Below are 22260 nucleotides of genomic sequence, written 5' to 3' on the forward strand. Positions count from 1 at the left end.
AATTCATGGAAAGTGCTTGGCACTTGGAGATCTTAACAAATGAGAGCTATTATAATTATCAATATCATCCTCATTACTTATATTGAACCATAGAGATTTCTTCGGCTCAGGCTGAGAAGATAAAGCAAATGAGAGGAGCGTTTGCCAAGAACAGAGAAGCCAGGTGAGGGAGCCAGGCCTCTCCAGATCTGATCCCAGATGACTTCTCTCACTTAGGTACTGGCCATTTGTAATTGTCGGTGTGCTCATTTGTTCTTATACTCTGAGCTGCTATCACCATTGTCACCATTCCTGCAGCAAAAATGAAAAGAACCTTTGATTTCTGTTAAAACAGCCGCACGGCTTATGCTCTGCAGCCAGCATATCTATTCATCTTTTCTGCAGGGTGAGCTGTCATTGAAATCCAAGGATACCACCTGCTCGGGTGTTCTGACAACCGTCTCTATGGTTTCTGGCCAGATCTCATTAGCTAAGTGAGGTGGAGCCCAGCGAGGTTAATAGGTTAATGCTGGCAGGAGAGATTGGAAGGAAGGGTGGGGGGGAGGGGAGACACAGGTGGTTACAAGAGATGATTTTCAAGATGGGAGGACATGGCTGACCCAGCCTGGCATCAGGGGATGCTTACTGGGGTAGAAATCCAAAGTCACAACCTTTTGTAGCCTCTGAGGAATCCGTGATGTCATATTTCATCAGAGGAGGACGTTCACTGCAGTGATCCCGCATTGTTTCCAAATGATGTGGGTTTTGTCCTTTATTCTAAACTCACCCAGCTCTTAGTGCCCAATCCAATAACAACCAACATTTATTAAGCCCTTACTGCATGCCAGACACTGGGCTAACACATTTTACATACTGTTGCATTTAAGCCTCCCCACAGCCCTATGAAGCTGGTACTATTGTTTGATCCATTTTACAGATTAATAGAGGCTCAGAGAGGTTAACCAACTTGTCCAAGGCCACACAGCTAGTAAAACTCGGAGCCAGGATGGCAATTCCGGTTTTGCTGATTCCACTTCTCCAGCTCTGAATTAGAATGCTAACCAGTGCCTCCCACACTTTAATATGCATATGAGTCACAGGGGATTTGTAAGAATGAAGATTTTGACTCAGTAGATCTGGATGGGGTCTGAGAGGCTACATTTCTAACTAGCTCCAGGGTTATGTGTATACTGTTGGTCCATGCATCGAACTTTGAGCAGCAAGGGGCTTGCCTGATAGATCCCATTCACAATGGTTGGTAGGTTTCTGTCCTGGGGAGTTTGGATTTTGGTCTTGGATGAGAAGCTTTTAAACCATTTATGGAGTATGTATTCATTTTCCACGCTGAGTAACAAATTATCACAAATTTAGCACCTTAAATAACACCCATTTATTATCTCATGGTTTTTATGGGTCAGGCATCTGGGAAGGGCATGACTTGGCTCAGAGTCTCACAGGCTGAATCAAGGTATCATCTGGGCTGTGTTCTCATCTGGAGCTCAGAGTTGTCCAAGCTCATACTGGTGATCACAGAATCCAGTGTCTTGCAGCTGGAGGAAGTCCCCATTCCCTGGTCAGCTGTCACCAGGGGCCCACTCTCATCCATCCTGGAAATGCTGCGTTTCTCATCACTTGGCTCTTCCATCTCCCAAGCCAGCAATGGAGAATCTCCTTTTGGTCGAATCTTTCCCATACTTCACATCTCAGACTTTTTCTGCCTCTGACCTCTAGTTGCAGATTTAAAGTGCTGTGCAATTAGGTCAAGACCACCCAGACAATTTCCCTATCGTAAGGTCAACTGATTTGGGACCTTAATTACACCTGCAAAATTCCTTCACAGCAGCACCTAGGTTAGTGTTTAACCGAACAACTAGGAGAAGGCTTGGAGACACCAGGGGTCAGAAATCTTGAGGGACATCTTAGAGTTCAGCCTATAACAAAGGATGTTGGTTTTTCTGGTTGAGCTGTGTGTTGACTGATCATTGATTTTAGAGCCATGGAAATTGAGACTATATAAACTACCTCATTTCTGCTTTCATTTCTTCTCATTTGATATAAGCCTCTCCTTTAATATGAAAATTTACCAACAATGGTTTCAAAATAGAAATGAACTGTCCTGGGGGAGATTCCAGCAAATTGAGCTAAGCCCTTTTTCTCATTTGTTAATGAGAAAGTATAAAATAGCAACTGATGCATAGATCATTTGGGGTTTTTCACTGACTCATACCCAATGTCCAGGAATAAGTCCCCAGACAGGGTGATGTTTACTTGAAGGCAGCAGCTTCTACTCAAAAAACCCTGAGTTCTCCATAGATGACACGAGCTGATTAAACATTAGTGCCTGCATTTTAAAGAAGGAGGGTTTGCAATACCCTGAAGTCAAAGAGCTGACTGAAGTCCCAGGACTTAAACCCATCTTTTCTGAATTCTATCCTGTTTTCCTCCCAATGGCACTGTCCTACAGTTACACGGCTCATAAAGAGTTAACCCAGCATTGTTTTCCTTACTTGGATCTCAAAGAAGATAAGTCAAAGTAAAAAGTGGGAAATAAGCTACTAGAAACCTGCAGGGGGAGGAAATTCCCAGGGGTTTTCTGTAGTGGGGAGAGTTCCCTCTCCAAGCAAAGCAGAGAGGGGAGGAACAAACACACCCTGTAGATCCTAAGTTAGGAAAATGTAGCCAAAGACAGCCCCTGGTCAAGAGGAGGGTCTAGGCAGGACGTAATCCTGGTGATGCTATTTCCAACACATTTCTGCTTAGTACCTCCAAAGCTATAGCAAGATCACCACGTGGGAAAGACTGCAATTTTCTTAACCCACTCACAGCATAAAGTGTAGTGAGGGAATGGCTGCCGGAAAATCCCAGTGTCCATGGCAACCTTGGGGTGAGGAGGAGAAATTGGTAGTGGTGTTTCTTCCTCCAGAGCTTGAAAGCCATGGCTGAGGTGACTGCCCTTAACTGTATTTTTGCCAACACATAACAAACTCTGCTTTGCATTTTTGGTCTCATGGCATCATTTTTGAAATATGAATCATAAAAGCAGTGCAATGCTGCTGTGCCTGCTGGGACTTGCTTTATCACTGTTCTATTTCGGCGTCAAGAAAATGATGCTGTCATTCCAGCTGGGAGGTATTTTGATTGTTCCAGACAGAAAGCTGGATGATCACATTAAGAGTGAGAGAGAGAGGAAGAGAGAGAGAGGGGGAGAGGGAGGGAGTACTTTTACAGCGTATATGTGTCTCCTTTCTGGGGTGAGGAGGAAATGATCTCATCTCAGCAACGGATAAACACATTTTAATGGTAACAGATTCCCAAGTTGAGACCTTCTATGAAGTCTTCTAGCACCGTGGCAGTTTACTAACAGAAGAGGAAAGTTCCTCGCTAAAGTTATCATTAGCAAAGTCCTCTGCCACTAGCTTCTAAACAGAAGCATAAACGTAGGGTAGCAAAATAGAGACTAGGAATAAAATAAGAGAGTTGGAGTAAATGATCTCTAAGGGCCCCTTTGATTTAAAGAAAATCCCAAGCTGGACATTGGCAGACTTAGAAATGATGATAAATGCCCCAAAAGGGAGAGTTTAAATTTAGGAAGGTAGTGGAAATCTTCTCATCTGATAAATGTGTGTGTGTGTGCACGCATGCACACTTGTCACCAACTTAGAGGTGAATTTTTTTCTTTTTAATTTCAGAATGATGGCTTAGTTGATGGCAGAGTGGAAAGGACACACAGACCAGCCAGAAGCCCTGGAGCAAGGCAGACATTCCCAGAAGGTCTTGGCAGAAAGAGTCAGACTGAGAAGCTGGCTGGCCGGCAGTGCCAGGGAGGGGAAGAGATGAACTAGATGTGAGTGGACGATAACCCATGTGGTAGAGAGGTCTAGGCAGCCTGAAATCCACACTAGCCGCTGTGGGTAGTGGGTCACGGGAACTGATTCTTGCAGAATGTAGTTCACAGGTGGAATTTGGGAGGACTGACAGGAACAAGAGCCCCACACTCAATCCAGAACAGATAGGATAGAACAAGGGTCCCTGAAAAGGGACCCAGATTCAGGCCACTAGGGACTTGATCCCCAGGCATGAGACTAGGATCAGGGAAAAGGTTTGTGTAGTCCCCACAGCAAGGCTGATCTGATGCCTTTCTCTAGAGAAACCAGCTTAGGGCTCCTTAAATTCTCCTAGACTCTAGAGATACTTGAGGGCCTCAGCTGGACTAACTGGCAAATCATAGAATTAGGCTTGCGATTTCAAGAAGTTTAAGATGTGGTTCCTGTCCTCAGGGGTTTATAATCTTATTTGGGAAGAAAAGGTCAGCACACATGAAACAGAGAAAAATATGTCTAGGTGTCTATTAACTGCACTATGTACAAGTTGCAGGTGTTACAAAAAAAGAAAAAATTCATAGGTGCCGGGGAAGTCAAGGAACGTTTCTTAGAATTGGTGAGCCATTGGGGATGGTTTGAATTTTTTAAGCAAAGAGGAGCAGATTGTGGGCATTGGGAGTAGTAGATGTTCACGGGAGTGGAGAGAGGAGGGTAAAAAAATATCCTGAGATATTTTCCTCATTCTGTTCTTACCCAGGGAAGGATAGTGAAGCCTCTCATTCCTGCAAGGGCAGCCTCTGATGGAACAGCTGATGGGTGAGTACTTGGAAAGCAGAAGAGAAAGAAAGGAAGTGGAGTTTGCTTGAGAAGAGAAGAACATGATGAGGATGACAGTGCAGGTAGCTCCCAGGCTCCGTATTTGTGGCCAAGAATCTGCTTCAGTCTCTTCGACAGTCCAGCTTTGACTCGCAACAGCGCCCATCACGAGCCCGTAGGGCATTTGCCTACACGCTTCCTGCCTGGGCTCCCCACCCTTATCACTCTGATGCCTGGTTTCCTTTCCATTTGTTTCATGACTATGATTGAATCAAATTTTCCTATTAATTAAAACCCTTGGGACCTTAGAGGCTTAGTCAACATTTTCTTCCCGCTAGATGACATAATGAGACACATGGTGTTCCAAAAGCTCTGGATCCCGTTGCTGACAGAATAGGTCACCTGTTTAGCACCACCAGGATGGTGTCACCATCAAGATGACTGCCCTATATTGAGGGGAATGGGTGAACTCAGCATATTTGTCTATCTTCATGACTTGGACTGTAAAAAAAAATGAGTTTCAACATATTTCTTTAGCACTGACAGTTGCCATTCCCCATCTGCTGCTGCTTAAGAAATTCCTAATTGTTAATGTCAGATCCCAGGATACTGACCTAGCCTACAATGCTGAGAAAGGAACTAGTGGTGGAGAATCTTGGTTCTCAGCTGCTGTTTGACTCTGCAGGAGCTGCAAGAAATAGGAGCTGGGATAATTCCTTTCCGTTAGCAGCTGCTGAAGCAGACCTGACATTTTTGGGTTGGATTAGTATTTCAACTCACCCTCCTATAGCAACTTTTTCACCTTAAGAAAATAACGTATGTACCACACCACTGAGGAGGCTATTCCTATGGGCTAGTAGCAGGAAAAAGCCAGACACCCTACAGGGCTGGACTGGGTCACCTGTGCAAGGCACTGGTGGTTTGGGGAGGTGATGGCAGTGATTGACACTTGTTCAGCAATTTACAGCAGATTGTTTTAAACCTCATTTAATCCTCTCAACAAGCCTGAGGGAAAGAGGTTAGTTTATTATGCATTCTACACATGAGCAAGGAGACTCCTTTTCTTAAGCAAAAGTCAGTGAGTTACAATCCAGAAATGAACCCAGTCTCTCTGAATCTCAATCCTACATCCTTCCCAATGAACCAGAGGTTCTAGTCCACTGTGTGGCAATCAGTTGTGAGATGTCACACAATAATGTGTCATTAACCAAAAAGTTAGATTTGGTGGTGGTTTACTATTTATTCATTTATTTATTTAAACTGAGGTAAAATTGGTATATAACATATTAGTTTCAGGTGTAATGGTGATATATTTTAGAATCATAAATCAGAGTAGGTGATGTCTCTCTCACTTTCTCATATTCAAATGTGCTTTTGGAGCAAGGAGAATGGGTCAAATTGCAGCCAGCTCCCTGAGGAACCACGCACATCAGTTTTACCTGTGCGATAGCCCTGGAAGACCATGGCTGGTGGAGATGGTAATAGTTGTCGTGATTATAAGTTATTGCCATGCTTCACTTCCCTGCAAAACACTCGTTTTGACCAAAGTTTGAATCTGGAGTGTGTTGCTTTTGTGGATGTCATCCACCTAGAATATCTCCAGAAGACACAGGTGGAGAATCACTGGAGCTCATCGTGCAGCCTTCCCGACAGATCTGACACTGGCAACACACAGTTCAGTTCCTGGGAGCTACTACTCTCTATCAACGCTGGGTACCCATCACAGACACACACTAATGTAGGGGACTTTTGCTTAGAGGGAAAACTTGTATAACCAACTCTTAATTTTGGTTTGTACATACTGTGAAAACTACAATGTTCTATTTTTTTTTTTCATTTTCATTTATTTATTTATTTTATTTTTTGGGGGGTACACCAAGTTCAATCAACTGTTTTTATACACATATCCCCGTATTCCCTCCCTTCCTTGACTCCCCCCCCCCAGAGTCCCCCCCACCCTCCCCGCCCCAGTCCTCTAAGGCATCTTCCATCCTCGAGTTGGACTCCCTTTGTTATACAACAACTTCCCACTATCTATTTTACAGTTGGTAGTATATATATGTCCTGCTACACTCTCGCTTCGTCTCAGCTTCCCCTTCTACAATGTTCTCTTAATGGCAATATTATCACTTTCTCTGTAATGTAGGCTATAGCAAGCTGTAAATGCTACTATTACACAAATACAATGTAAATATTCTTAAAGACCTGGGAACTTGCTGCAGCATCACTCCTGGCCACTCTGCAGATGCTCAGAAGCTGTACCACTTACTGTGACTTAGTAGAGACACTCAAAATATGTTTGGGAACCATTTTTACACAAAATAGGGCTGTTGTGATTTCTGCACCCCCTGGGACACTTGGCAATGTCTGGAGGCATTTTTTATTGTCACTCTCGGAGGCTGGTTTGCCACGGCTACTGGCATCTAGAGATGCTGCTAAACATCTTACAAGCCCCCTCACAACAAAAAATTACTCATCCCAAAATGTCAACAGGGCTGAGGCTCAAACTCGGATCTACACTGACACTAAAAGGATAAGCACATTGGTAGAAATTTTTATGTGATGCAGCTGAGCAAATGCAATTGTGTTCAATCATAGATGAGGGAGAAAAGTTTGTTACTAGAACTCAGCCATCTTTATGCCCTTCAGTTTTGGGGAGCCACTTTTGCTCAAGCCCCAGATCACAGGTGGACAGTCACTCCCAGTATTTCCCATGGCTTTCTGAGTGGCTTTTGTGTTGGCAGTGGGCTGTTGATGCTATTTGCCTTTTTTCACTGCTACTTTCTGTTCCAAACTGTTCCTTTCAACTCCTGCATCTGCTGCCCGCTTCCTAGGACCATTCCTCTTTCTCCCTTTTTGCAAATCCTGGCAAAACACCTCTTACATGTACTTATTTTAGGCTGCAAACTATTGCTGGTGGTTCAGGGTTATTTAAACATTTCTCAAGTCTTCCTCACCACAGGAAATTCCCTACTGGCCATGATCTTACATAGGGTTTCACTAACCCATCCAGTTGTCGCTCTCTCATGCCCCGCTCATCTCTTTCGGGTGCCTTATGCTGTCTCTTGAGCGGCCAGCTAAAAACTCACAGATTCCTATTTATTTTGTATACAAAGTAATTTGGCCTTCTTTGTTTCACTCGCTTCTTCTCTTGCCCTGGGTGGGGTTGGAGTGGGATTAATCAAAGAGGAACATCAAACTATTTCCTAGACAAATAACAGCAATCATAAAAACATATCCCATGGGCTGAATTATGACATTGTTCTGGAAGGCAAAAGTGTAGGTACTATTTTACATTGAATTTTGCTTTGTTTTCAAACAGATTGGGGAGAAACAATGTGATGTATCTATTAAGATCAGTGGGCACTGGAGTCAGACCATCAGGGATTGGAATCTTGGCTCCACCATTTTTTGTCTCTGTGACCTTGGGCAAGTTACTTAACCTCTCTGTCCCTTAGTTTCCTCACTATTACAATGGGGAGAATAACAGTACCAACCTCACAGAGCTGTTGTGAGAATTGAAAAGGTAATGTATGTGAAGTGTTTTAGTTCAGCGGCTGACACAAGGAAGCTACTCAACAAATGGTGCGTACTGAAGAGTGGAGAATATAAGCAGACTTCTCACGTCAGAGAGAAAGTGTGCAATAAGCACATTCCTTTAAAGAGGGCTGAGTGTGCTAAGCTATAGGGGTTCAAAGAAGAAAAAGGGCTTCTGCCCTTAGAGAACACCCAGTTTCCTGGGAAAGACAGAGCAGTAAACAAATAATAATAATGCGATGTGACAGTGCTACAGCAGAAGTCTGTTCATGCTTGTCAAAGGATTTTTATTCAGCAGTGACCATGACACTGTTGCTGTGGATAGATGTTAGTTTCCATCCAACTAGAGAATTACAATGCATATTATATTCTCCTTGCAGTGAGAGGGAGTTCAGTAGAGTGTCCTCTAAATTTGGCCACTCCCACTGCCAAAATCCACAGCTTAAGGAACCAAGGTGTGTCTCTGTTCTGTCTTTGCTGCTGGCTCCCCTCTCCATGGGGAGCATTGGAGGGGGCTCAACAGCATGTTAGAATGCACACAAGAGCCAGCTACCTGCCCAGATGCTATAGGAGATTAATCATGGCCTGTATAAAAAGAGCCTAAATTATTCCAAAGAACATTAAACATGCCAGTTTTAAGTGACTTAAATCACTTGTCAGTCTTTATTGTTTTTAATTGTTTATATTGTGAGTACATGTCCTGCGTAAGCACATTTCCAAATGATGGAAATGCAACAAGCGTTGTTTTTCGTATGATTTCAAGAACTTTTCATCCCATGATCTCCCCAAGCCCCAAAATACACCATGGCCTAGGGTGAGTTACAGAAACTCTCTGGGCTATTGTTTTGCTAATTACAGTCAATGAAAACTTAGATTTTTAAACTTTTGTAGAGAATATTGGCAATACCTTGAGTGTCACAAAACAAGAAGAGATATCATTATTAAATAGTGTAAAATTAAAGTCAGTCAAATGGGAAAAAATCAGTTGCATTGATTTCTCACACCTGACCAGGATAAATTCTAAGCAGATATAATATTTCAATGTCTAAAATGAAACCATCTTCTCTTTTAGAAGAAGCTAAAAGAGTGATTCACCATAGAGTAGGGAAGGCCTCTCTCATTGTGACATTAAACCCAGAACTATAAAAGAAAAGCTTATATATTCGAGCTCATAAAATAAGAATTTTCTGCATAGAAAAACCATAAGCAAAGTTGAAAGACAAAGGACAAACTGGATAAAAATATTTGCAGCTCTATTACAGACCAAAGACTACTTTTCCTTAACATATGAACTCATACAAATCAGAAAGGAAAAGACCAACAGTGCAAAGCCTGCGTTTCAAGGCAGGCATTGAAAAATGGGCAAAGAATATGACCAGGCAGGGCCTGGAAGAGAAAGCACAAATGAAAGTGATTCAGCCTCACTCACAATAGAAGAAATTTTAAATTACACTGAGATATCAATTTTCAATGATCAAATTAGCGAAGACGCAAAAGTCTGATACCAATTTTTGTTGATGAGGATGTTCTGAAATAGGCACTTTCATACCCTGCTAGTAGGAGTATTAGTTGGTTCAACAGCTAGGTAAAGCAATTGGCATTAACTCTACTTTCACGAATTTATGCTTTAGATATTCCTCAAATGTGCAAAATGAAATATTGGGTTGGCCTCTTTGATCCTTAACATAATCCAGTTTTATTTATGCACCTGCCTCTCCAAACATACCCCCTGTGTCTCAGTCCACATCTGGGACTGCCTGATCTAAGGGTAATTCCATTTCCATGGCCAGTAATTGGTTCAGGAACTATAGCCGAAGTCAGTGTGTGGCATTGCCCTGAGAAGAGGAGTTGATTCAAGAATGCTAGAGGCTCCTGGGAAAGAAGTTTCCTTGCTCTTAGGTGAACTTTGCCCAAGTCAATGGCATTTCTATATGAAACAATTTTGCATCTGTGAAGCAAGTGGTCCAAGGTCAAAGCCAACACATAGAGGAGGTCTTCTCAGGGTACTGTAGAAAAGTAGATCCAGATTACTTTTTAAACTGCCTAATTAAACTGCCTCTGAAGCCTGCCCTACCCCCTGGACTTGCAGTTGTATGAAGCAATACTTTTCCTTATTGTTTATGTGAGTTTAAATTGAATTTTCTGTTACTTGAAGCCATAGGCTAATACCCAGATTGCACAGAGGAATATGTTTCCAAGAATTGAAGTGAAACACATGGGTAAGTCAGAAGGAAAAAAATGCCTTCTGAAGTTTCTCAGACTTAGCAAACTGCCAAGGCACATGGCATGTGTTGACATAAAAACTTTCCAAATCAGGCTCTGAACTCCAATTAGAATATGGTACTGAAATAAGTTGGGGGGAAGAGGTGGAGACGCTGAGCACAAAGATACCAAATATTTACAGTGATTGTGACCCAGTAGGGGGGTCACAAAGTTTTTTATCCCTTTTCCATGTTTTCTCAGATTTAAAAATGTGAATATATTACTTTTATGATGAAAAACTACATCCAGTCAAAAAGGCCACTTGGAAGCAGAATGGTAGAGAGGCTGGGCCAAGCAAACCCCTAATAAGTTAATGTCAGGTTTTCAAAATACAAGCCTGAAGGCTAAAAAATAAATTAAAAAATGCTTATAAAATGCTCCTCATAAATTAGAGATTAGGAAGTTCAAGAATTCCTTGTAAACCTGAGGCTGTTAGGAGTGAGGGACTTAAAATAAACAAAACAGAGAAAGCAAATTTAGATTACAGCTGTAATATTTGAAGCAGAGTTCATTTTTCTCTTCTTGAGACGATGATTTTTGCAAATATTTCTGAGACGTCATATTTCTGATCACCCCTTGTATGGAGTTTGTTTTCATTTTCTGGTTAATTCCCACAAGCTGAGAGTTGTTACACGATTGCAACTGGGAGGCTTTAGCATCTTCTGGACCAAGGAGAATTCTGGAGGTAGATGATAAGAATTTTTTTCTGTATTAATCCCCTGGCCACCTTTGAAGAGTAGAAGGGAGATGAGATCCCCATAAAGGACACTTGGGTCTAGGGCGATCAGGGAGCTAAGAGGAAACCAAGAAGAGAGAGCAATGATCAAGAGGGAAAAAGATTACCTAGGATAGCGACTGAAAAATGCCTGTTGGACTTTGCAACTGGAAATCACTGGTGATTTGGGCAAGAGCAGGGATGAGAGTTAAGTTCAAGAAGAAGAACATTGTTTCTCCCATAAGAGGCTTGGCCGTGAAGAAGAGGAGAATGAGGATGGATGTTGGAGTAGACAGAAGTCTTAGGGATGAGAAGGAAAGTGCCAATAGAAAGAGAATGCTTGTGGTGCCTAAGGGACCAAGGTTAACAGTATGGGTTAGCGACTTCAGGAGATGGGGTCCAGAGCACGGGTTGAACCATGTCCTTATACACAACAACACCTCTTCCACTAAGAGAAGAAAAAAAAAAAGATGCATAAATGTGTAGATAAACTTAGAAGTAGAAGGGCAGGAAATTGAGATTACAGTCCGACATCCTCTGTTTTCTTTGTGCTGTGGGAGTGAGAATGATATAGACGTCTTGAGAATATTGGTGAGATTTTTAAAGTCATTAAGAGGGATGCAACAGGTACTGAATAAGAACCAAAGAACTGCCAGGAAAAATCCGGGTAGCAGCTGAAATTAGGACCTGGAAAGTTGGCCTGTGTGCTAGGGGCAGAAAAGGAAGATAGGTCCACTGTTAGGTTTTGGTTGATGGCAAGGGTGGGAGGTAAAGAAGTGAAAAAGCACTAGCCATGGAATGATTGAATTGCAAAACCATGAGACCTAAACTAGATAAGGAAGTGAGGGGAGGAGAAGTGTTATGGTGGTGGTGGGAGAGGGGTCAGGAGAAAGAAAAGAAGGAAGAAAATTTTAAAAAGGAGAGGTCAGAAACAGTGGTTCTCAATACCAGTTTGCAGAATAGGGAGCTTATCAAAAATGCAGATCTCTGGGCCCCATATCAGAGATTTCAATCAGTAAGTCTCGAGTAGAGTCTAGGGATCTGCATTATTTTTCCAAGTTATTAATTGCTTTTTAAAAATGGTTAATATGTGAATGGCATAAAATTCAGAGAGTACAAAGACATACAAGGAAAAGTAGGTCTTTCACTCCCGTGGTAACTTCTTTTTTTTTTTTTATGCCTTCAGCATTTTTTAAAGGAGTCTTTACTTCTTTAAGCACTTAAACTACGCATGGAAGTAGATGGATTCTTATTTCTATATCTCCATTGCCTTTATTTTTTTTTATTTTTTTATTTTATTTTATTTTTTTGGGGGTACACCAGGTTCAATCAATAAATAAGATCCGTGGTAACTTCTGCTGTCATTTTCTCAGATGTCCCATTAGGGACATTGAATACATAATACTATTTATATATATATATAATACATATATATAATAGGATTTTTTATACATATTTATATATATATATATGAAAAGGATTATGTATTCAATGTTATATATATATAACAATAGCATATTATACACTCTGTTCCACACTTTTTAATTGCACTTAAACATATATCTTAAAGATCAATCCATGCTGGTTCATTAAAAGCTACTTCAATATTCTACTGGCTGCTTGGAATTCTGTTTTTTTTTTTTTTTTTTTATCAAAAGATGGAAAACAATGGGTGTATGTATTAATTCTCTAATTCAGGGATTCCCAACACTGGAAGAGTTTTTCAACACCCTATGTATAGACATGCCATAACTTGGAAGTCTATGTTTTCAATAAAAGATTGTGATTTGGGTGGTTCATGGACTATACATTGCAAAACACTTGTCACAGGACTTGAGAGCATAATGAGTTTAAAAGATGGAAATACTTAGAGAAAGAGAGCGAGAATACTAGAAAAACAGGGAGGTTTCACTTTGCATCGTGATCTCTACTGATTTTTTTTCTTGGAGAGATTTTATCCTGACTATATCAAGCTCCCCTGGGACGTATACACAAAATACACTCTTTGTGCATAGTTAGAAAATGGTTATATATGCTCACTTGCTGAATTCCAGTGACAATAACCAAAGCAAAAGCAAAAATCAAAACCAAAACCAAAACCAAAACCAAAACCAAACCAAACGAATTCAAACCAAATGAACAAACTAGTAAGAAATACATTCCCATGCGCTGACAAGGTTTCCATAAAGAAAGCTGTGAAAATTCTCCAAAGGAAAGATCTTTTTATTACATTGTTGGGATGTTCATTTTTGCCATTAGAAAAAAGCTGCAGCTCTCAAAACTAAATGCAATGAGTCTACAACATTGAATTCCCCAGGATTCTTGAATTCTGCTTGGAGTTTTTGACTTGGGGCTATGACTAATTTAGAAAGTAGCAGACTCTGGATTGAAACACAGGTTTATCTGATTCCATACCCCGTTATCTTTCCACTACCAAACACTACTTCCCACCAAGGAATGTTCTTTGTGCTCTTTGCCAGGGGAACCAGACATCCAGCCTCCAGAAATGACACCTCTCTCATTTCTGCATAACTTCAGGCAGATGCTCTAGATGACACTGGTAACTACTAATCAGCTGAGCTTTTCAGGGAATCACCCAGCTTCATCAGTTGGCCCAATAGGTCCTGCTGGAATTATGCTACCCTGGCTGAATCAGAATGGTAAACAAGCTTCTTAATATGCTGTAGCTAAACACATTAGACATCTGACATAGAAGAATTCTTTAATGTCAAAAGATGGGGAATAACGCATGGGTATATTGTTTATAATTCACAGATTCCCAGTATTTGGGGAGTTTTGCAATATCCTATATACTTCCCCTTTCCTTTCATTGCCTGCCACAAATGTATTGTGTGTGAGTTTAAGATTAAGTGAGTTGCGTTTTAAATTATACATCAGAAGATACCCTTAGGATGACACAAAACTATAGTGAGTTACTGAAGTAGTTAATGGTAATTAAAACATGTTCTAAAGTACTCATCATACAGAACTGACATTTTAAAAAACCAGCAGTGTAGGTTGAGATGAGATTTCCAAGAATGTTGAGCTGCTCTTATTTTATGTATTGATATTTAGCTCCAAATCCAGATATTGGTATTCTATAATTATACTACATAAGGCTTGGGAAACCCCACCCCAGCCACCCTTTGACTTTCATCTTCCTGATGTGATACAAAGTGGTATATAGCAAATGACTAAGAAGAGAATCAGGGAAGACTTGCAGGGCTCTTCCCTTCTCTCCCAAATTATCTTCACATTTATTTCACATTTCTCCTTATGCTGGTGAAATGCTTTTGACTGTTGAAGAGTTTCCAGCTAAATGCTAAAACAGATTAAAATCTTTGAAAAGTCATTGCTTTCTGTGTTGCTTTATTCATTCAGCTTACATTGACTGTCAGTTGATCTTGACAGCTTGCTACTAGGCATTGTGTGACACGCTGAGAAGTGCCTTGACCTCAAGGAATATACAGTTTAGTTGGAGGAATATATAGAAGTACACATTCAGGTGCCAAATGAATGGAACATATGAGTACTCTAGGCTATTCAAAAAATAGACGAATGGGTTTGAAATAGTCATAATGAAACGGCAGATGGAGGAGTACGGTTTTCTAGTTAAGGCACACGGCATCAGTAGCAGGACAGGGACAGAAATTGATAAACCAATGGGCTGATTAAAAATAAATAAATGTATGCTGACATTCATGTTAAAAGGTTTTATGTTGGGGAATAACAGGAGCTAAGTTAGAGAAAATAGTGATTCAGGTGGTGGGGGACCTCGAATGCCTGGCTAAGGAGTGTGTCTTTAGTACTGTAGGCACCAGAAAGGAATTGGAAGCTTCTAAGAAAAGGAGGGGCATGGGCAAAGTGGATTGGGGAGATTAATTTGTTGGTGGAATGCAGAATGGTTTTGAAGAGAGATTGGAGGCAACAGGAGGCTGTTGGGTCTGAGTTTATGAGAGTATTCACCAAATTGATTGATCTGGCAAGGTAAAGGAAGGATGGAGCAAGAGAAAGGCTAGGAAACTAGACATGGCAGAGGGTGCATGAGTCTCTAAGCCTGAGCAAGTGGGAAAACGCTGGTTCACCAAGAGAAATAAATAAGAAGGGCTGGTCTGGGGGGCGTGTGTGTGGAGGAAGATATGGATACCTGCTACATTTAGGTTGTCGGTAGGACACGTGGCTATGATGTCTAAGTAGATCATCGCTGCCGTATAAATGGACCAGAGCTGCTGTCTGTATGCCTCTGCTCTGAGGCGGGCTTGGGTGGGGGTTATTAGAAGGTTTTGCACACTCAGCTTTGTCCCTTTCAGGCAGGAGGAGAGCATCCACTGTCAGAGCCTTCCCAGTCCCCAAGGGGCCTGTGAACTGGTCAGGAAGTACAATTTTAATAGAATTAGCTGAAAGATGAGCAACTGTCAGGTGGTGGTTTGGCAGTAAGTCATTGCTGCTAACTTTGACATGCTAAGTGTCACATTATTAATGACTTTTATGCATGGCTAAGAGGGTTAACACTTAGCAAATTAGATTCCTCAATTTTTGTCCTGCTCTTATATTTTAAGGGTATGATAGCGTATGTTACCTTTCTGTGCCTCGGCTTCCTGTTTATAAAATAGGAAGCTTGTCGTGGCAACATTCATAAACATTTTGAAAGCTATAGATAAAAAGCACTGTAGGATTCTCTCTCCTCCCACCCCCACCCCGAACACTAAGTCAGTCTCTGGGAAAGATCATCTATTTCACCGAATTCTTTCAATGGCTAACTCCCTAAGTCAGTTAATTAGCATTTTTCTAAAATGCTTTTACCACTCCAGAGCTGAAAGATGTGGTCTATAACTGTCTTTTCTATCTTCTGGGCCTTCTGATCCTGGTGACCCCTTTTTACCCAGTGACTGGTGCCATGTCTCCCGCTTCTAGACTCTTGGATCAATCCCAGCCATATTGGAGGGGAATTAGAGTTCTGTATTAATACTCTGGGACCTCAGCATAAATCAACCGTGATCAGTATGAAATCCGGTCTCAGTTCTAGGTATTAAGTTCCTCCTTTGTTTCTAAGTCTCCCTCTGTCTGCCAGATCTGGCCTTTGGATACTTGTCTTGTTGCCCTGAGCCCAAGTCCTTGTCCTCCACACTTGACCAGTACCTCCCCTCAAGTACCTGAATTCTATTTGTTTTCATCGGTTCCCCGAAAGGAGAGAAATCCAGACCTGGAAGACAGCACTGAGGCTGGGCCTTGCTATAAGCAACACGCTCTCTTAATGCTTGCCATGATTTCCCAATTTCTGTCTGCTCCTGGATTTCCCAAGGCTGCGTAGCAGCTGCCCATTGGCTTACCACATGCACACTCTCTGTGTTGAACCAGCCTGATCCTGGCTGCCTTCCTGGCTGCTGCCGGTTACATACCCTCCAAATACTGTCTTCTGTCTGCACAGTCATCACGCCAGCTGGGTCTGCCACTAATTCCATGGATGTATCTTGTTCTGGTCTCCACTTCCTCCAGTCCACCTCACCCCTATTACAGTTAATCCTTTTACATTAAACTAGCAGATATTTGCTGGTGTGAAACTGATGTGGTATTGGAATTTTATCCTTGTTTATATCTTCCTTTGTATTGGAAAAGCCTGGGATCACGTCTAACTAAAACCTGCTCGGAGAACTTTCCTGTCTCCTTTAGAAGAAACAAATGAACACTTGACAGTACCTTGTGTCTGTGACAAAAACTCAAGGACACTCTTTTAATTGTAAAATTGCGTATTTAACCTTAATTTTGCTTTTAGACATACTAATATATTTTAAAGTATATTTTGGTCAGTGTTCATTCACGTCTTTTTTCAGGGTATGTTATTGGAACTTCATGGCTCTGTGCTTATAAGGAAACACAAATCAAGGCTGGGCATGGTATTCTACAATGGTGGTTTCGACTTTGAAGGTATATTAAAATCTTCTGGAGGACTTGTTAAAATAGACAGCTAGGTTTCACACCCAGAGTTTCTCTGGAGTGATGCCTGAGAATTTGCATTTCTTTTTTTTTTAATAAACTATTAAAAAAAAAGACATTTACTTATTTGGCTGCGCCGGGTTTTAGTTGCAGCATGCAGGATCTAGTTTCCTGACCAGGGATCCAAGCTGGGCCCCCTGCATTGGAAGTGCAGAGTCTTAACCACTGGACCACCAGGGAAGTCTTGAGGATTTGCATTTCTCACCAGTCCTCAGGCAATGTTGACACAGCTGGTCCTGGGATTACTCTTGAGAACAACTGGTCATATGTTTAAACTGGCCACAGGTGACCAGAAGCTGAACAGTTATTGACCAGTTCAAACTTTTATCTGAATGGACAAGGTGGAGATGGCTGAGAAATAAACTTCCAAAGTTCAGTCCATGCAGGTAGGATGACTGCTGGATCTACAGGTCTTTCAATCACTTCCGAGAACTTGGGCAATCACTTAGTTTCTTTGCGTTTGGGTTTCCTAATCCATAGAATAAGGCTAGTCTGTACGCTGCCCTTACAGGAGTATCGTGAAGGTCAAACGAAATGGGTGTGGAAATATTTGAACTGTAAAGTGGTGTGACTCTGGGAGGTATTGCACTGGTTTTTCAATACTCTTCTTAAAACGTCACCACCGACTTCTTTCCGCTCTCTTGCTTTTCTCATTAATTATAGCAACTTTAATCCAGGAGTAGAGAGTACTTTTATTGCTATCATAAACTCAAACTTCAAACTCTTTTTTTAGAAAAATCTTATTCAATGAGATCAGACATGCCTTATAAACATTACACAGAGCCAAGAATGATTCCCAGTCGTTACAGCTATAAAAAGAAAAGTACAAGACCCTATTGTGATTTGGGGTGGAGTCACAGTTAATCTTTCACCCGTGTTTAAATTGGCTCATTGATAAAAACGGCTCCAAGTTACAGCACGTTAAAAAAATAAAACCACCGTGTACAATGAGCAACCTGTCCACCCCATACTTTTACACCTCTTGCAACTTCTATTAATTTAGAAGTAGTAAATTTGTAGCCTCCCAAAGTAGTCTTTGAAAGTCGTAAATCTGTCCGATCCTGGCCGTGGCTATTTTTCTCGGTCAAGGACCTCCATCGCTTTATGGGCCAACACAGTTCTTGCTCAAATTGGGTGCGTTTGTGAGTTTTCAACCGTCATCAGCTGTACCTAATTCTTTCCGGCCTTCAATGAGTATCTCAGATACGAGCCTCATCGTTTCTAGGTCTTTAATAAATACCGTAAGACGTCAGCCAGGAGGCTGACAAAGTTCTAAAGACAAGCTTTCGGGGAGTGAACGACCTGGTTTCCGGCCTGGTGAAGGAGCTTGCCAGGTTCGGGTACCAGGAGCACAGGGCGCGGTCTCCCGCAGCCGCGACTCGCCGTCTCCGGAACCTGGGCAGCCCCGCCCCGCGGCCCGGGCCCGCGTCCGCTTCCCCCGGGCCCGCGTCCGCTTCCCCCGGGCGCCGCCAGGAGGCGCCCGCGCCGGCGGAGGCGCTGCGCGCGCCCGCGGGGAGCGGACTCCAGGGGCGGAGGCAGAGGAGAGGAGGAGCTGGAGGGGGCGCGGCTTGCTCCCGGTCCCTCCCGGGCGCCGGGGCTCCTTCTCCGCCGGGCCCAGGGCTGGCGGCCGGCGGGGGTCGCGGCGGCGGCGCTGGCGGCGCTGGCGGGCCGCGGGCGGCGGGGGCCTGGCTGCGGCTCCGGGTGTTAGGAGACAAGATGGCGGCGGCGCTCCGGAGGCCGGTCCCCACCTCTTCTCCGCTCTCCTCCGCCCCGCCGCTCGCCGCCTCCTCCTCGATCTGCTCCTCCTCGTTCGCCGCCGCCGCCTCCTCCTCCTCCTCCTCCTGCAGCAGCCCTAGCGACCGCCGAGGCGCCGGCCGGCTCTCCCGGAGCTCCGGGGGCGGGTAGACTGGGCAGCCGCGGGCTCCGGCGGCCGAGGCAGAGCTGGGGCCGGGGCGGGGACGGCGGCGGCGGCGGCGGCGGCGCCGGGTGGGGATGGGGTCGCAGACGCTGCAGATCCTCCGGCAGGGGGTGTGGGCCGCGCTCAGCGGGGGCTGGTACTACGACCCGCACCAGGCCACCTTCGTGAACGCGCTGCACCTCTACCTGTGGCTCTTTCTGCTCGGCCTGCCCTTCACCCTCTACATGGTGAGTGTGGGGGCCGGGGAGGAGGGCGGCTCCTTCCCCCCCTGGCGGGCCGGGTCTCCCGGCTCCCGCGGGCGGCCGCGCCTCCCTGGTGCATCCTCTTCCCCTGCCCGGTGCGCGCCCCCCGGCTCCGGTGCTCCCCTCCCCCACCCGTACCCCCCACTCTCGTTTCCTTGGAGGGCTCCCCTGTCTCAGGGATGACGGGAGAAGCGAATCAGCAGCAGCCCCCACCTCCCGCCCCTGGGCGCCCAGCTCGTGTCCTGGGAGGTAGTAGCTTCCTAGGCCCCTTCTTCGGGGGTCCTGGCCCTGCCCCGCTCCAGGCTTTCTCCCCGGGTGGGTGAAGCCCGAGTGGCGCTCCCTGCCTCCCCGTGTGGTGCTCCCTGCCTCCCCGTGTGGTGGTGGGCGCCGAGCTTTCCGCTCCCGAGGGCCGCCGCATCCGTCCCTGGCGCGCGTGCCTGTTTGCGCTGGGTTCCTCGGGCGCCCGGCACCCCCGGGGCGCTCCCTGCCCCCGGGTGGGCTCTCGCTCCTCCTCTCCCGGGAGCGCTCTCCCTCCGCCTCGCCTCTCATCCGCGCGCGGAGCCTCTGGAGCGGGGGAAGCATGCGTGCCGCCCCATGTGGAATGTGTTTGTGGGGCGTCCGGGCTCTTCCTCGCTCAGACGCGGTGGTTGAAAATCTGGCTCTCGCCCTTCCTGCCTCTCAAAATCCTGTTTTTGCTTACCGCTGGTTCTTTTCTGCTCAGCTCCGCGGTCAGTCGCTGTTATTTCCAGGCCGGCTCGGGGTGGGAGGGGGTGGGGGGGGAGTGCGGGGAATCTGGCTGGCATTTCAGCACATTTGTTTGGGTTGGTTCAGGGCCTTGTGCTGATAGGAAAAAGGAAAGTACCGCCTGTTGCTGAATTCGGTACGATCAGTTTCTCCGAACGAGCTAGGTTTTTAAGCTGTATTTTCACCGAAAGTTGTAAGCGCATTTTCTTTTTTAAGACACATTAGCTTAGGGTGGGGCTTTAGGGAAACTAACGTGGAAGAGATGTGATACTTAAGCTTCAGTTAAAATTGTAAAGTAATCAGAAGGGAGGAAAGATCGGTAACTTTTTATTTTAGGAGAATGCCTAAAATCGTATTTCTGCTAACTTTGTGCTTTTTCGTGGAACTGTAGTAAGGGTGCTGGGTTAGAAAATCTGGGAGTATGACTGTAAAGGGGAAGATACCCAGTTCTTTACTAAGTGAAGCTCATTTACACTACTTGGCAGAAAAAGTGAAGGAAGATGTGCTGCATTTCACATTCTCAAGCAGCTTTTAATTTTTCACTGAAATTGTTTGGGAGGAACCTGCTGATGGAGGTAAAAAAGCCATCTTTAAAAAAATACTGAGTGACTGATGGCTTATTTTTTTAGGGGACTTGTTCAGTCTTGTCCCTTTCTGAAAATTTATCACACAGTGTTATAATTTTCAGTTAATTCTGGCCCAGGGAGTTCTATTTGCACTTCTCTATCTTCCAGGAATATGACATCATTAATGAACAGCTTAATTACTTTGGGTGTAAGAATCCTCAGGCTGTCACAGAGCTTTTCATAGCAGTTTTCTTTTATATCCAGGAGAATTGTAAATTTAAAACTGAACCTAGTTCTTGAGATGTCAGGCTTGGTTGCCGTGTTCCACTGTAAGGTTTCCATGTTAGCATGGGACCTGTGTTAGTGGCTAAGAGTCTTGGCGTTATTAACAAACATTACCAAAGGAAATTTAGAACAAGTGGAAAGTGATGCATTGAATTTACTGCTTCATTTTGGGAGTTTATTCAGTTACATTTAATTCACAAATAAATATTCGAGTGTCTGCTGTGTGCTGGGCAATTTGCTGGGTTCTGGGATAATAAGATTTTATTATCCCAGAACCCAGATAATGCTCCTCTGACTTTCTTGTTTAAATTAATGGCAACTCTACTCTTCCTAAACCTTTAGAAAGCTCTCCTTGATTCTCTTCCTCTCTCTTCACATTCCAGTTCATCAACAGATCTTGTGGGTTTTATCTTCAAAAACCTAACTAGAATCCAGCTGATCATCATCACCACTCCCTTGGTTCAAGCCGTCATTGTGTTTCTCCTGAGCTGTTGCAGTGTTCTAATGAGGGTCTCTGCTTCCATTCTTTATTCTCTATTCTTCATAAAGATGTCCGAGTGATTCCTTAAAACATAAGTCATTCTTGGCACTCAGCTCAGAGCCTCCCTTCCCATGTGTTTCCCCTCCCACCAACTCCATTTGCCTTCTTATAGTTTTTCCCACACACTATCTTCCTGCCTCTGGGCCTTTGCACTTGCTCTTCTCCCTCTGTCTGGATGACTCCTCCCCTCCAGGTATCTGTATGACTTACATGCTGCACTTATTCAGGTTTCAGTTATACGTGAGGCTTTCCTTGATAACCTATGTAAAATAGCAACTTCCCAGCTCCTACAATACTTCCTTTACTTAATAGCACTTATTACCAATTGGTATATATTTATTACTTAATGTCTCTCTTATCCCATTAGGCTATATACTCTGAGAGGGCAGAGACTTTTTGTTTACTGCTGTGTTGTCAAGACCTAGATCAGTGCCAAGCACATAGTAAGAACTCAGATATTAAATGAATGATTAGAAATGAACAAAACACAGCTTTTGCCTTCAAGCAAGTTCAAGTCTAGCTTGGGGATAATGAACAATTACAGGCATTAGAACTGTTGTGAAAAGGTAAGTACAGAATGACCCTGAGCTTTTAGTCAGGGGATTGATCTTAGTCTAGGGGCAGTTAGCAAAGAAGATTGGTGAACATTTTAGGAAACATTCTAGTACTATAGTATTGAGGTAGATAGTCTGAAGTATACATTTGAACCAAAATCCAGCATTCCGTGTTAAAATAAAATCTCAGGCAGTTATAGATTATTTGTATGCTCTTCCAATAATAATTATAAATGATTATGACTTTTAACTGTGTATAGCTTCTTTGTCCCAAACACTGTGTCCC

The 22260-nt window shown here is 43.7% G+C and overlaps 1 protein-coding gene across 6 annotated transcripts in view; it reads left to right on the forward strand.

The window, feature by feature from the left end:
• Nucleotides 1-19103: 19103 nt before the first annotated feature.
• Nucleotides 19104-22260, forward strand: part of PCNX1 (pecanex 1) — a 171357-nt gene continuing 168200 nt past the window's right edge. For all 6 annotated transcript variants that reach the window (XM_057734000.1, XM_057734003.1, XM_057734002.1 and 3 more), the window contains exon 1: nucleotides 19104-19269. In XM_057734000.1, coding sequence (XP_057589983.1) covers nucleotides 19117-19269 — 153 coding nt within the window. In that variant the 5' untranslated portion in view covers nucleotides 19104-19116. The remainder of the gene's footprint in view (nucleotides 19270-22260) is intronic.

The sequence above is a fragment of the Hippopotamus amphibius genome, chromosome 4 (assembly GCF_030028045.1).
Source record: "Hippopotamus amphibius kiboko isolate mHipAmp2 chromosome 4, mHipAmp2.hap2, whole genome shotgun sequence".
NCBI lineage: Eukaryota > Metazoa > Chordata > Mammalia > Artiodactyla > Hippopotamidae > Hippopotamus > Hippopotamus amphibius.